This window comes from Gasterosteus aculeatus, chromosome 4 (genome assembly GCF_964276395.1).
Source record: "Gasterosteus aculeatus chromosome 4, fGasAcu3.hap1.1, whole genome shotgun sequence".
Classification (NCBI taxonomy): domain Eukaryota; kingdom Metazoa; phylum Chordata; class Actinopteri; order Perciformes; family Gasterosteidae; genus Gasterosteus; species Gasterosteus aculeatus.
In genome coordinates, this window is record NC_135691.1 from 15,487,508 (window position 1) to 15,503,102 (window position 15,595).

The window sequence follows — 15,595 nt, forward strand, 5'->3', positions numbered from 1 at the left end:
GGTATTTGGCCAAACGCTGTTTTAGCATTTTGAAGGGAAAATCTTGGATAGCCAAGATAGTGTCATTAAACAGGTCAGACTGTGACCTCATGCGCCAATGCCAACGTTAATCACAACACCTCCCAATGCTGCTTAGCAGTTGCCATGGCATCTTATTGTGCTATCTCTAAGGAGAACTCCAATGCATATACCTTTATCATTCTCAAACCATGTCCATACAACATGGCCCTCTTTCTCAAGATGAAATCTATAAATGAATCTGAAATTCAAGAGAGTACTTCACCTTGTGCCAGCCATGTACACATACAGCACTTTGAAACACACAACATTTACTTACATAGACATCTACAGGGATCCTAACGTCAGTGAGAACATTCTAGTGGGGGTCACTGGTTAATTAGAACCTTAATGGATGGTCATGCTCTGTGTGAAACTGGCAATAGCGAGAACATCAGTAATGGTAAATGTACAAACATCTAGCCTGGCCCTAAAACGGCTAAAACTTAAAGGATGATACCGACTCTCACATGTGGGTCCTTTGTCTGGTTGCCTGGAATTAGCATCTTGAATAACTTGCTTGACATGTTTTTCTGATACTGAGATAGTCAGCGGCCGTTGGCGTTTTACCGTATTTTTACATATTTGGCAACAGAACTAGTTCAAATCACCAAAAAAACCTGATCCCTCCTGACGCACTTCAAGGCGTTATGTTGACTAGAATAACCTACTAAAAGTAAAGGTGTTACATTTCAGATTTTTTTGGTAATAAAACCAAATGAATCAACTGCAAAACACTGGTGCAGCGCAGAAGATTTCTGGTATACGTTGAAAATCTTGTTTTAAATGGAAGCGACCAACAACCGCCCTAACTCAGTAAAAGAACAAATGCAAACAGTCGGACATTTGTTGTAGACCAGCGCGTCACAGGACCCGCGCGTCACCATCACCGCTATCACCCTTTAAACTCAATACGTCATGCAAACAGCCCTCTGTCTTTTCATTGATGCTTAACAGCTGCTTCATACCTCCAATGGATTGAACCCTGCGTACGGGCCGACAGACATTTGACTCAAACGAAGTAGATTGAAAATAATGTAACGAGAAGACATGGATCAACGTGACTTTTTCTAGCTTACTCAGCACACAGATAGTCTACGTCCACTCATAAACAAAGTGGGCATGTTCGAAAAAAGGGGTGTAGAAAGTGGAAGACACAAAAGAGAGCAGGTTAAGGAGAAGAGAGTAAACAGCGATGAGAAGACAGAGCACACCAGCGAGGAAAAGAAAAGGGAAATCACCTGATATCTTCTTGTTGCCTCACCTTTCTGTTTGGTCACCTTTCTCACCGTCATGGCTGCCTGCCGCTTCTGGTACTCAGAGATCTCGAAACCTGAACAGCAAACAAAATCGCAAAGGGGCAAGATGATCAGCCATGAGAAGCCAGCGTTTTACAGCGCCTCGCTAAATAGCATTGAGTGCTTTTTCCAACCGTCCCTCGTAGGGGGAATACATGTTTGGTGCTGAAGAACATCAGCCCGTAGCCACTACTGCACCAAATGCAACATGGAGCTGACACTCCAACGTCCATTGTGAGTGGAACTAAAGCGTTCCAAACGGGGATGTACAGAGGGAGGGAGGGAGGGGGGGTGACTAACCGATTTTCTCATCCTCCTGCACCATCTTCCTCTCCTCGTGGAAGGCCCTGAGCCAGCGGATCTTCTCCTCCGGCTTCTTGGCCAGGAAGATGTGGATCTCCTCGCTGTCTTTGTTGCACAGTTTGAAGGCGTTCTTCACGCTGACGTTGAAGTCGTCGTCGCGCCCGTCAATGGCGTCCCGTACGTCGTAGCGGTCCATGTCGATGCGACCCTTGTAGTACAGGATGTCCCGGCGTATCAGATCCTGTGGAGGAGGATGAAGAGAGGTCTGTTAATCTGAACCTCAGAGATGTCAACAAGCATCTGTCCCCTTGTATCTGGAGTCTGCCGCCTTATGCAACCCTTTCCATCTGCTGCCCAGTCGTGCAAACACACTGCAGACTCCCCAAGCACAAAAAAGGTAGAAAGTACTTTTAGAACATTTACTTGTTTATTATGTAGAGCAGCAAAATCCCGCTGTGAGAAATTCTGTCTTTGTGAAGCTCATGCTGGACAGTTTTTGATTGTTTATTCAACTATTGTATTTTCCAAGACCATCGGGATTTTGGTGTACTTGATTATAAGGCTGCAACCAATAAAAAAAATAGGAGGTAAGAATATCTCAATTTACAATCCAAACATCTGCTAAATGTTTACATGTGTTCTGTCGGAGAAACATCTTTGATACGAATCAATTATGAATCAGTTTCAGGCACATTTTCTGATGATCTTGATTTAAGGACACTATTATTTTCTTTCCATTGAGGAATGTTTGAGGGCACTATATATAAGATGCTTGTCAAATGGTAGACAGTACATCAGTACTACAGCTTAAATAAGGACGGCCCCAGTGAACTAGAGATAAACACCGGAGAGTGACACTAACCTTGTGACTAAAAGAGATCTGAAGGAGAAGTTTATTCTATATATATATATATATATATATATATCCCTGGTGGTCCAAAACTCAATGATGTTCAGTTTACAATCACAAGAGAGAAACAAAGTGAATACTAATTAATCAATCATCAGAATAATAACATATGTTTGCCTCTACAACAGTTCATCAGTAACCATGACCCGTGTTACTGTGCCGGAATAAAACATCCCCGTAAATAAAATCCTCATCTTGACTGTTGCCTGAGGGAACAAATTACCTCCAGCCACACTATAAGGGAAGGGCAGGTAAAGATAAAAAAAAAAACAAGAGCAGCAATCTTTTAATAATTGTGCCGAGACAAATCTGCATCCGTGTGCTGATAGGGACGAGATAAATGGAAAAGATGGAAAGCTATATGGGACGTGTTACTTACACACCCTGGGGGCCGAAAGCTACCAGTGTTGTACCGAGGATGCTTTTGTGTGTGTGGAACCAAGAATCTTAGCGGACCGGAACCGCTCACGCACGCACACACGCACACACACACACACGGGGGGATCTGCACCAACGCGTGATTTAATTTCAGGTGTCAGAGATGATGGACAGCGATAGAAGTGATAAGGACGGAATCGGAGAAACAGCAAGACACTGTATCTGCACGTCTCTGTTGGATCCTTCTGTGCGTGTGTGTTTATCCGTGTAAGTGTAAGAAAGCATTGCTCCTCTGTGTGTGCGCACGTGCGCGTGATGACGCACCTCTCCCGCCCCGGTGTGTCTCTGCGGGCGCGCGTGTGTTGTTGAGGTCTAGTCGAGCGTGAACATCCGTCTGACAGGAGAGCGCAGCCTAAGGTGCATTAGAGCCCAAACCACCACCGCTCCATTTTGGTGCTGAGCATTTGATGGCGTCTTCGCCGAGGGCGGTGTGCGTCTCATGCGGTTTTATGTAATCTATTTGCAGCTCTCGAGTGTGGCTGAGGACGTCGCGTGGTCTGTCTCCACGCGCCTCTGCCACCAGCCGTTTCAAGACAACCGGACGAGGGCGCAGTTGAGCTTCTCAGCTTGTTTTCAGCCAATATGGTGTTTTAAAAAAAAAATTAAGCGAACAAAGGGAAAGAGAGAGAGAGAGAGAGAGAACCCACCTTCTTACAGAGAACCAGCTGGTGATCAAAGAGGAAGAACACTCGCTGCTGGCTGCGTCCGTAGGGCTGATAGATCCATGACAACTCCCCGGTGTAGATGAGCTCCGAGCTCCGGTCCAGGATATCATCCCCCTGGACACACAGACCAACACACGCACACGCACGGTGTGTAAATGCCAAAGAATAGGTACAACAATGCACTGGGATGCAAGGGCCAAAAGAAACAGCACACGGGAAAGATCGGTCTACTCATCGTGGTCGCTAGCTAGCTGAAAAGCCTCAGGCTTCAGTAGCCACAGCTCCCACTGCAGCGCGGGGCCGACAAGGGCCTGGTTGTTGGCTTACGCAGGCCATAGCAATACAGCTCTATTAATATCCTTGAAGTAACTTTTCTTTGAGCCTCACATTAGTTATTTTTGTCCAATCCATCTCAAAAGGGCAGCCGTTAAAAAAGTGTTAGTCTAAAGTTAATAATGGATCACAGTTTAATGCTTTGGTACAACAGAATAAAATTTGATCTAGGTTCTAAGTGGGGGGGTGTTTAAATTCAATCCTTGATTTTTAGCTATTTTTAAGGTCTGGTCCAACATGATTCAAAGTAAAATTATGATTAAATTGGATTGAACCCATTTTTGGTTTGTTAAATAGACAAACATTCAAGGCATTCAAGGAGTGACTTTTACAAACAGGTAAAAACAATAACTGAAGCTTAGGTTCAGTCGGGGAGACTCTCTTTATTCTGCCTGTAAATCTTCTACCCCAAACCAACCACATTTTTCCACGATCTCCTCAGACAATCATATTGTTGAACCAACGCTGCCCCCCCTTTGACCTTTTCCCCTCCACTCTTCACTAGATCCACGGTTCCACAAATCCTGTTATTCAGAACTTCAGGTAATTGATATAAATTAAGTAAAAGTTCTTCCCTCCCCTGGGCGTGACTCAACAGATGGACTAAACAGACTGAAGCACATTCTGCCAGTAAAAACGAGGATCAGTGCACATCGGATGCTTAGAAGAAGCCCACAGTCCACGTACGCACGTACCTCCCAGTCCAGAACAGAAGCTTGCCACTGGGCGATCTTGTCGATGTTCTCCAGCCTCCTCTTCCTCTCGTTTATCTGCTGAGTGACGTTCCGCATTACTGCCAGCGCAGCTGCCACGTATCGATAATCACTACGGACACAGTGTATACATAAGTACTCCTGAAGTGTTAAAGGGTACATTTATAGCTTTTGGATTTTGGACACCCATTAAAAAAAGACATGTAATGTTGCAGCAGAGAAAGATACAGAGGAGCCTATTAAAGGACTGGGCTCATAAACTCCAGTAGCAGCTGCTGCTGAAACAGCAAAAACAACATACAACTACCAAATAATTCTAATCAACCAATTTCTCTAGTCACTGTTAACTCTGACTGTGTCTATGCTAACTGAGCTGGGTTTATCCCTCTAGCTCAGAGATGCAATGGATCCAATCCTCACTTTGGAAAATAATGGCTGTGTGTGTGTGTGACAGGGAGCAGACAGATTCTCTACCGCTCCAAACAGTCAAACACTGTGATCTGGCAGGCAGAGCTGGCTGCTGTCCCTCTCTGGCTGAGAACACGTGCTTTGTCAATGACCTGGAGCTCGCTGAGACACGCTGAATCACTCGCACATTTTTTTCTGTGAGTTTGCACGCATGAGCTTGCACATCTGGACGATCTGGTATCGGCAAATGTTTACTGTGCTTCTGTGCGGTGCTGGGAATGTTATTGCTCGGACGTGTGCCAGCAAAAGCCCAAATTCATACTTAATCTGCAATCTATTTATATCCAGAGTTCTGTGCAATGATCCTACGGCCGTGAATTGGAATGCAGATGATGCGGAATGACGATGAGAAGCAGTGTTTTACATTTTTGACGCAATTGAAAGTCCTTGATGAAATGTTTCCCTCCGCAACATTCACAGTAAGCCGGCAGAACAGCAAGACATAACATTTGTATCAGGTCATGCATGGATAATCCCCCCTTCAATAAAACAAACCCAACCCCTGCAACGGCTGCATAGCAACACAATACGTCTGGAACACAATGATGCATCAGTAATGGCATCAAAAGCAACACGTTCAGATCCGGATTTAAAGAGTCTTTGGACAAAGCGTACAGTACCTGTGCTCCTGCGCTGTGTATTTGAGAAGCTCAGCCAATTGGAGTGGATATTTGCAGATTTTCTGGACAGGGGTGAGCAAGAAGCCGTCTATGGCAATGTCAATCATTTGCTGGAGGAGGCGACAGGCCTCGAAGAAGTGCTGATACCTGCCGTCCCTCATCAGTTTGCTCAGTTCCATACAGGCATCCAAGTGGTTGTTACAGTACTCTGAGTAGATCCAAAAACCATCTTGCTGTAGATGAAAAGAGCAGAGGATATGAGATTAGAGGGGCGAATATGAAACAGAAATCCTTTTTAATAAAACGAGCCGGGGAGAAGCGCGGCGACATGTACGGAGGAGCAAATCCGGTCTCTAAAACTTTCATTAGAGCGGCTTTTTCGAGATCATGACTTAATTATCTCATTATCTTGACAAACTGTTTGTGTTATATAAAGGAGAAACGGACTCACGTGTTCTAAAAAGCATGGTCCGATTTCAGAGAGGTGTGGGTCATCCGTGTTGTACTGTTTCTCCAAGTCTCTAACAAAGCCCATCTGGAAGCGGAAGATGTCCTCGATGTTCCCAAAGATGACCCTCAGCTGGTCGTCATTGAACATGTCCACGCGCTTCCTGCACTGCCGCAGGTAGCCCTGAAACAATATGGGTTACAACTAGTACGAGGCGTTCAGAGGCGATGTGCAGTAGTTTAAGAATCTGCTCCTAATTTGTGACATGGTGCGCCACAAGTGCGCGATGCGGGCCACCGCTTGTTACATCCAGTCACTATTTTTGATCATTCTTTGTTAATAAACATCTAAAGTCTCTCCTTGAATATAATTAATTGGAATCCAAATTAACTATGACTCCGAAGCTTCTGCAGAGGCAAAAACTATTTTGTGTAGGTCGAACTGTGGCCTCAATTTCAGTCAGTCTGATTCTTCTGGTTAATTAAATGCCCTAAAGATTCTGCACTTTGGGAAAAGTTTTTCCTTTTTCACACTCCACCAACCAGAATTCTCTATGTCTATGGAATACATACGTTAAGCCGTTTTTTTGTTTTGCACAGTCAACCTCAATGAAAATAATTTAAAGCTGAGAAAAGTCTCTTCCCAAATGGGCCGACAGTCAGAGAGTAAAATACATGATTATGATTATACTTTATACTTATATTATACTTCGCTCTAAAATTTTGAAACCCTAATTTCTGTGACACACAAAGTTTGACACACAAATAGTTATGATGAATAATAATTTGAACATAACATTTACATTGAACATTTAAAGGCTCTTTCGTGCATGCGCCTGTACTGTAAACACGCCGGGTATTTACACAGCCAAAGTGTGCAGGTGAGAAGGTGAAATTTATGCTTTACAGCAGCTATTTTTACATGTTATGCTTCACCCGGACAAAGGATACACAGAGAGAAAGATGATTAGATAAGCAAAACAATTTGCACTATAAAAACTTGCCCGACCCAAAGTCATTATGCAGGTGTTGTGTTCTGTCTTCACATTTGACCTCTATGAATCTTGCACAAAGGCAACGAGGCACTTTTTTAGAAATTACAGCCTGTCATGAAAAAAACAAAAATTACGCCACACTACTTTAACTGACTTGTATTTTTGTGAATTTGTTTTTACAGTTTTATCAGGAAACGTGTGGTTATAAATATTTCCCACATTTTTGAGAGTGAGATTTAAATTTGGACGTGTTATGTTTTGAGTTTTTATAAAAGGCTCGGTGTGCTATAAATGAAACGGACAGCAAGGCCCTTGTTTCATTTCATTAGGTGTGAATTTGAACCTGCCACTTCGGCATGAATCATAATGAAAGAAGAGTGTGGCTGCTGCCACCACTGTGTCTTCTTATCTACAAAAAACAGATTAATAAGGAAGAAAACTATTTTTGGAACGTTTTGATAAAAATAAATATGTCTCGAATGAAAGTGTGAATGTGGGAGTGTTAAGAATTCCTACTAGACACTCGTGTATCATCAAGCTGGCTGCTCACTGGAACTAAACAAGCGTGCCCTGGAACAGCACTGGACGTATGTGTGTGTGTGTGTGTGTGTGTGTGTGTGTGTGTGTGTGTGTGTGTGCGTGTGCGTGTTGGTGGGTTTTCAGTACCTCACAGATGTCCTTGAGGTGTTTGATGTAGTGTCTCTCCGTGCTCATGATCTCGTTGATGACGTTGGCTCTCATCTGGTCTCGGTTCTGGAGGGGCGAGCCCAGACACAGGCAGTCATTGGTCGGGTCCAGGTGCCCGTTCTGCACCTCGCTGGTCCCCTCGGCCGGCTCCCCTCCCACGTCGTCCTGGTTTACCCACAGCTGAGTGAAAACACATCCACACACACACACACACACACATCCACACACACACACACAGCCACACACGTACTTGAATAAAAAATGTGCTCAGCTATGACACTAAATCTGACAGGAAAAAAGGTATAAGTAAACAAACATTTCTTTTTGTTGTAATTTTGTGATTCACATCACAAAACATTGTCATAAAAGTGGTACTACGCAAACCTCATGAGCATGAATGCACAAAAATGAACACACAACTCACACACACAGAGCGTCATTTGGGGGTCTCTGTCAGCTTGGACATTAGGTAACACTGTTGGTCCAGCTTTTTAGAAAGGGACAGACTTAAAATAAGCTTCTTGCTGAGGCTGGTGGCCAGAGGATATTCAATGCCCAACTACGGCCCTGTGTGTGACTCCAAACAATCCCCCAGCCTTCTGCACAAACGCATGCATATACACACACACGCGCACTCACAATTTCCACACATGAGCATGCACTCACCAACACCCACCCACGCACAGGACCACATACATTGTGTATTCCACTATTGCTCATAGAAAGGGCCACGTGTGCATGGTTTCAGATGTCCAGCAGCCAACACCTGATGACACACAGTTAGCCAAGAGAACATCAAAGAACCCGAGGGGTAGAATGCCAAACACAAGATGAGAAATGCAGCGCCACAGACAAGCAGAGTGACGGGTAGTGGAGCTTTGAGTGCAGGCTAGAACTAGTCGCGCTGCATAAACACTGAGAAATAGTAAATTAATAGAGTCAACAGTAAATAGAGAGCAGAAAAATGCACGATACATATTTCAAATCGAAAATCTCCATGAATATTACCAGGAATAATGATTCCAAAAGCCATCCAATTTTATACGAACACTTTTGCAGAATTTGAGTGAAGGCCGTTGAGGAGACATTTAACATTACTTTACATTCGAGTTATCAGTTCTCCCTCTCTATCGACCCCCGTCGAGAATGATGTGAAGACGTCCTGTTAGTTGACGTAACGTTAATGTTTGGTGATGTCGTGGGAACGCCGCGTGGACAGACTGGAGCGGGCGGGTGGGCGGGCAGGCTGGATGGGTAGATGGAGTGGGGGGAAAAAAAACGCACCTTTGACGTGGTGTTTTGGAACCGTGGAGTTGCTATGGGGTTGATATAGAAAACCTGTTTTGTTTGGGGCTGAGGAGGGTGGGGTTCCACCTTGGGAGAGAGAGAATGACAGAACAGAGAGATACTTTTTGGTTGACAGTCGGTCAGCCTGTCTGCCCTGCCCTCTCAGGAGTGAATATGGGAAGGGTGGACAAGTGGGAATGGCCATGATGAGTGTCTGTGGGGGGTTGGTGGGAGGGGGGGGGGGGAGGGAGGGGGAGGGTTGGGGGAGGTGAAGGGGGATGCTCGGCTGTGGGAAGCCTCCACCTGAAAACAAGGATGCTCATTCTTCCTTCGGCCGCATCAGACCTCTGTGTTGGGTTAAGTTGAGCTCACATATTGTATCGGTGATACTTAATCACAATGTAAAATGAGGACGCTTCAAATATAAGTGGATTTTAAGTGTAGGAACTGAATTTGATGCCAAACAAAAAAAAAGGGCTTCATCAGCATCTTTATCTGTATTGTTAATGAAGAACACCTGAATACCCCGATAAAGGCACTTAGCCAGCTATTCTCAGATCTCTTGAGTGTTACGTGTGCTCTAAATAGCGTAATGTTGAACAGTGTGCGTCCGTGTGGGTTTTTGTGTATGTGACAGAACGCTTGTGTGCTCCTTCCCCTGCATGTTTATCAGCTTGTGTGCATATGTTCATGTGCCTCCGTCTACGCGTGTGCGTGGGTGTGTGTTGTGTCTATGGTTGCTGGCCAGCCATGGAAGCGGCTAACTCACCCGTACAAAGCTGGCGGGAAACCATCCTTCCTCCTCGTCAATCTGGCCCCACCACCAGTCCTTGTTGGAGGCGTCCAGCACCTTGATGACGTCACCGGCCTTAAACGCCAACTCCCGGTCCGCCATGGTCACATGGTCCCATACCGCCTCAGCGTTGACGATTGAACCTCCACTTATCAACTAGAGAAAGCGATGGGAAAGACAGGCGATATATTAAGTTTTATTCTCATATCCCAGACAATGTGAAGAGCACCGCAGGAACTGTCCAATGGATATTGATCGCTGTGAGCAAAAACAGCATTTAAATCTAATTTAAAAGTGATCGCGATGCAGTGCTCGGCCTAATTTTGGCCTTGATCTGTGTGAATCCCTGTTGTTAAGCCCACTCGGATTACTAATGGATGCAAATACACTCCCTCACAGCAACGGCCCACTGGCAGTTTAGGGATTGCAAATAGAACAACACAATGTCCGACGCAGGCGACAGCACAACACAACAAAATGCAACAACACAAAAAAGACAGAGCCATTAGTGGAGAAACAACACGGCGTTCAGAAGCACAGAACAAGTCTCCACACTGGGATGGTAATTGGCCCATTATGACATTAGAATAATTACATGTGTTAATGCAATATAAATGCTGAGGAGCAAACAAATGTGAAGGGATAATCTTCCTTCCCTTATGCGTGTTATTTTATCAGCAGCGCGGTCTTTGACAACACAGAAGGATGACTCATCAAATCTCCTCTATTGATTTCCGCATCATGAATAAATAATGTGGACATTATGCAACGCTGAAATAAATGTTTCAATTGCACAACTGGTGCGCATGAACAAGAACAGAGTCAACTTTTTTGCCAGGCGCGCATTGGGCGCAGTGGGAAAGGACACGGAGGCCTGTCAGGTGTTCAGCATGCTGCAGGGGATTTGGAGAGGCCAAAGGTTGTTCTCATTAAAGGACAACAGACAGAAGACAGTGTTCCCAAGAAGGACCTGATTCTGACATCATCCATCTAACCGAGCCGCACCATCCATCACACTGAGCTCTCGGCTCTGTGGCCTTGGGGTGTGCGCAAAGAATACGCAACACGCGTGCAGTCTAACTTTGCATGCATTCAACCCCTGTATGCATCCGTGGCACGTCTGCCACGACGGCTTGTTCCGATTGGTCTCTGCAAAGTAGTGTTCATCAACATCTTCCACTCCAGAGCTAACCATGCATCCACTCCCCGGGGCAGTGGGCAGAGCAGCCAGTGCTAACAGAGCCTGACAGGAGCTGCTTAGGCTCCAGGTAAGGAGTTATCAAAGGCCTTGAGACAGGGATGTGGCATGGATGGACGTTAAATTGGTTCTTTGGTTCTTGCAAAATTGGTACTTGCATATTAATATTGAGCTACTGTTGCTTTCTAAATGTTTTTCTTCCATCCTTTCAAGATTGCTGTGCCTCTTACAAAATTAACCTTTTTAAAATGCACATCATCACGGTGCCGAAATGTTATTCCACCCATGTGCTGATGCAGTGAGTTTGCAGGAAGGTGGGTGAGGCACAGCAGATTGTGTGCGTATGTCTGTTTTAAAAAACGACATCAACCCCCCACGTCTCCTCGGGCGCGCGCAAATATCCGATCTCTCACGCAGAAGACTTTGCCCCTTCAACCTGTGGACATGTCTACTTCCATGTTGACTTACTGAGACAGCTACCGGGGGTATAAGACAATCATGTCAGAGGAGGGAACACAAGGAGGGATGTCTATGCCTGGAAGGGAGAGAACAGCTGTCGCCATGGTGACAGATGAGGATGCTTCACTGACACTTCAGCATGCACCAGAATATTTCCAAATTTAAGAGTGTGTGCCCTCTGAGTGACCACCGATTATCTACAACATTGCCCTGCTATTAAATATTAAAATGACGAGCTCTTCCCGGCAGACAATCCGTTCATATGTTGATTTCCATGTTAATGTTAAATCAAAGGCACATAGTGTTGGCCTGTGCATGCAGGTTTAAGATCAAAGATCGCTTTGAGAAGCCTGACTCAATCAGGTATTACATAAGGTTTGGAGCTGGGGTCACAAAAGATCTACCCATGTGTCACGCTGCCATGGAAACAGGACGAATGAATAGTAGTTCTAAAAAAAATCCTTCGGGATTCAGTAAAGGGAATTGTAGGGCAAAATTGGGAGAGTCAAAAAAAAAAATCCAACGCAGTTAGTAGAAGCCAAATCCACTGTACTTGGTCGCCCCCTCTGACATTGCGGCCTCTGCCTGAAACAGCACCCGTAGAAGAGCGTAAGTCATTCAGGTCACTCCTGTTTCTCGCTCTCCTACAATGTCCCCTTTCTCAAAATCACCGGCCCCCACCCATTCTGCAACCCATGCTCCAGGACCACGCCAATTTCGGCCCCACTCAATCTCTCCAATCCCCATCGATCTGCTGTAATATCGCACACAGACAGGTAGAGTGCGGTATGGCCGATAATCCATATCACGGAATTTAGAAAGATTCTGACGGTATCCCGGTATATCACGGTATTGCTTTTTCAAGTAAACACATTCATTCATTGACCCCGAAAAAAGGACCGCATGCTATTCGAACAGCTGTTCGCCGCTCGCTGGCCAACTCGCTCGCAACTGGCCAGCGTGTTAGAGTGTTAGCTCGTTAGCGTGTTAGCTTGTTGTGGCTGCTAGTTTTGCCACCAGAGGCAATACCAGCGGCTCGACAGATTTTGCAATAAATCTAATTCACGTCAGATTTTCCAAAACCCAAAACTCTCCAAACAGACACAGTTCCTCTCTTGGGCACAAGTTGTGTTACTGCATCTCTGGTCTCTCGTTGTCCTCGCGTATCGCTCTTTTCCGTGTTTTCATGTAGAAACTTATAGTTACTTATTGGTTGTGAGCTGTACCCAGCATGCAGTTCGGCGCGGTCATCGTTATAAATATACAATCATTAGTGTTACAAATTGTTGGTAAAAGCCCTGGTAAAGAGTGTTTGTTGTGCGTTATTCGTTGTTGTTAAAAAGTTATAACCGTGACTCAATCTCAACTCACGTAAGACAAGTAGGTACGACCGCTCGGGCGCTCCATGATGATAAATTCTGCCGCCTGCCGAAGAGCAACGTCAGTTATTACGGCGTAACACCGGAATGAACGCTACGCCAGAAATTCATACCGCACGGAATTCTAATACCGGTATACCGTTAGAACCGGTATACGGCCCAGCCCTAGGGTGAGGGGGAGCGATAGAGATCCATTCACGACCAATGTTCCTCCTTGCCCGCCTCCCTTCTCCCCCCCCCCATCTCCCTAATGAGATCAGTGCTGCCCTTCCCAATACGGTGCATCTTTTTACCCCTCTACATGTCTGAATCTATTAAAAAAGGCATTTTACAATCAATCGTCCCAATCCCAAGCCTTCAAACAACCTCATACCTAGCTTGATCAAACGGCATGCAGTGAACACACCAAAACACAGATGAGTCTCGCCACAAAACTCCTCGTTGCCTGAGTGCCTGCCGGCCGTAAGGACCTGTGTCATCGGGAGAGTTACACTGCGGTTGCAACATCAAAGATCGACGAGTGGAACTGCCGCTTCTAAACCGCGAAACCTGTATTTGGGTCAATGCAAATGAATGCAGAGGAATCCGTCCCTGCACACGGACACAGACGCACACGGACTCTCCGTTTCATGCTTTGACAGGGAAACGTGAAAACAGAGAGCAGATTCACTTAAATCGTCTTTGCAGCACAACACATCAGCATTCACAGCACTGGCAGCTACACTGCATTCCAACATCCTCCTCAATCTGTAGCCGTAGCACATCTGCAGCAAAGCACCTACAGCCTCCCCGAGCAAACACACACATACGCGCACACGCACACACACACACACACACACACACACACACAAACACGCCTTTTGCCAGCCTTACCATGTTTGTGGCATGGAACTGTTCAGAGAGTGTATGCATGGAGAAGTCCGGCTCACACGATCATGATAATTAAATCTCTCTTTGTGGAAGAGGTTCGAGGTGGTGGTCCTTGGCGCACGAGGCTTCTCGTTCCGACGCACTGAGTGAGTCTCGCGGTCCGTCCTCCCTCTGTCTGCCAACCCTATTATGTAATACACTTATACCCCCAGTCTGGGAGCCAATGAAAGCTGCTCTGCCTAAAACCGGTGAGAAAATGCACTCACATCCTCACACACGCCGTCATCTCGCTCGCGCACACCATCCGCACATCGACACTTCTGACTGCACAGCGTTTAACGGTGCTCTATTATAAGGCACCTGCCCTGGAGGGATTACAAATGTGTGAACACTCGGGGACGTGTGCACGACTCAGATTCAAAAAGGAACTACGGATAACATCCAACCCCGAAACATACAACCACAACCACACGCACGTACGACTTAACATGTGAACACACATGTATAAGAAGCACTGGGTTATCACCGCTAGCCACCTGATCCTTGGCCACTGCAGTATACAGTATTAGGATGCTATGTTTACAGTCCTGTGGGGGTCCCCTCTAGGAGGGATGTGTATGCGTTGATGGAGACACGCACCGGCCCACATGCCACAGCATGTGATGGAGCTATTTGTGGCCAATCACTTCTTTCTGCACCTTCAGTACAACATTTATCACTTAACTAGACACACACACACACACATACACAAAAAATAGCTTGGCACTTTGAGTGTGAGAGAGCACATACAGTATCATCTAAAACCCCAGCCAGCCTACCATCCCTATTTATAGGACTGTCATGGAAGGGTCTGGGTTGGGCTTTTAGCATATCTATTTCTGACATTCATTCAACATTCATGACACCTGCGTTCAATCTTTTATTCGATTACGCAACTGCATGTGGTCAGTAAAAAGAATGGGCATTTTTATCTACCCCCACCCCCCCCCGATATGCTTTTTCACTCGGAGCACATTTCATCTGTAACAAATGGGCATATTTACGGACTTTCTCTTATTAGAAACAATTTGATTGAGTTGTGTAGACTGCAGAATCAGCTGTCACAGTGTAATGTTGTCAGCAGGATACATGTGAATATTGTAGGGCTGTGAAATGGTAGCTGAGTTTAGCTGCATCTAAAATGGGGGAAACCTGGAGTGACAGAGGCCCTCCTTTATTAGGCCTAGCCCTGCCTGCTATTGGTTACTGCTCAACTGAGATTACAATGATCCTCTGGAGTCCACCATCAACTGCAACTTCTTACAGGCACCGGGATTTGCTACAAACATTCCAATTACTTCAACGGAGAGAACACTGCTCACAGCTGCCATATTGCTGATGAGGCCGTGGATCACAAGAGGAAAACAAGACCTGACGCAGCAGTGAGCTGCTGGAAGGAAAGAATGAGGACCATCAGAGTAATGTTTCCTCCATAAATCCAATGACCCTAGAATACAATTAATCCATGCGCATAATCCACAAAATACAACATGGAGGAGAGAGGGAGATCGACGTAGAGCAGAGGAGGGATGGAGGGGAGAGGGGGGGGGGGTATGTTTATATGCGGGGTTACGAATTTCCAGTTACTACAAAAAAAGGCCAGAGCATCACAGATCTGTATCCGCACAACTACCAC

The 15,595-nt window shown here is 45.6% G+C and overlaps 1 protein-coding gene across 14 annotated transcripts in view; it reads right to left on the reverse strand.

The window, feature by feature from the left end:
• Nucleotides 1-15,595, reverse strand: part of LOC120818463 (rho guanine nucleotide exchange factor 9) — a 41,856-nt gene that overhangs the window by 5,325 nt on the left and 20,936 nt on the right. For 5 of the 14 annotated variants that reach the window (XM_040175560.2, XM_040175563.2, XM_078102074.1 and 2 more), the window contains 8 exons: nucleotides 9,991-10,170; nucleotides 7,914-8,114; nucleotides 6,257-6,436; nucleotides 5,806-6,038; nucleotides 4,700-4,829; nucleotides 3,654-3,785; nucleotides 1,656-1,899; nucleotides 1,322-1,390 (listed from right to left, as the gene is read on the reverse strand). In XM_040175560.2, coding sequence (XP_040031494.2) covers nucleotides 1,322-1,390; nucleotides 1,656-1,899; nucleotides 3,654-3,785; nucleotides 4,700-4,829; nucleotides 5,806-6,038; nucleotides 6,257-6,436; nucleotides 7,914-8,114; nucleotides 9,991-10,170 — 1,369 coding nt within the window. Of the gene's footprint in view, nucleotides 1-191; nucleotides 1,391-1,655; nucleotides 1,900-3,653; nucleotides 3,786-4,699; nucleotides 4,830-5,805; nucleotides 6,039-6,256; nucleotides 6,437-7,913; nucleotides 8,115-9,218; nucleotides 9,309-9,990; nucleotides 10,171-13,923; nucleotides 14,082-15,595 lie in introns of those variants that run through there. The other 9 variants (XM_078102067.1, XM_078102066.1, XM_078102072.1 and 6 more) reach the window with 5 other exon arrangements.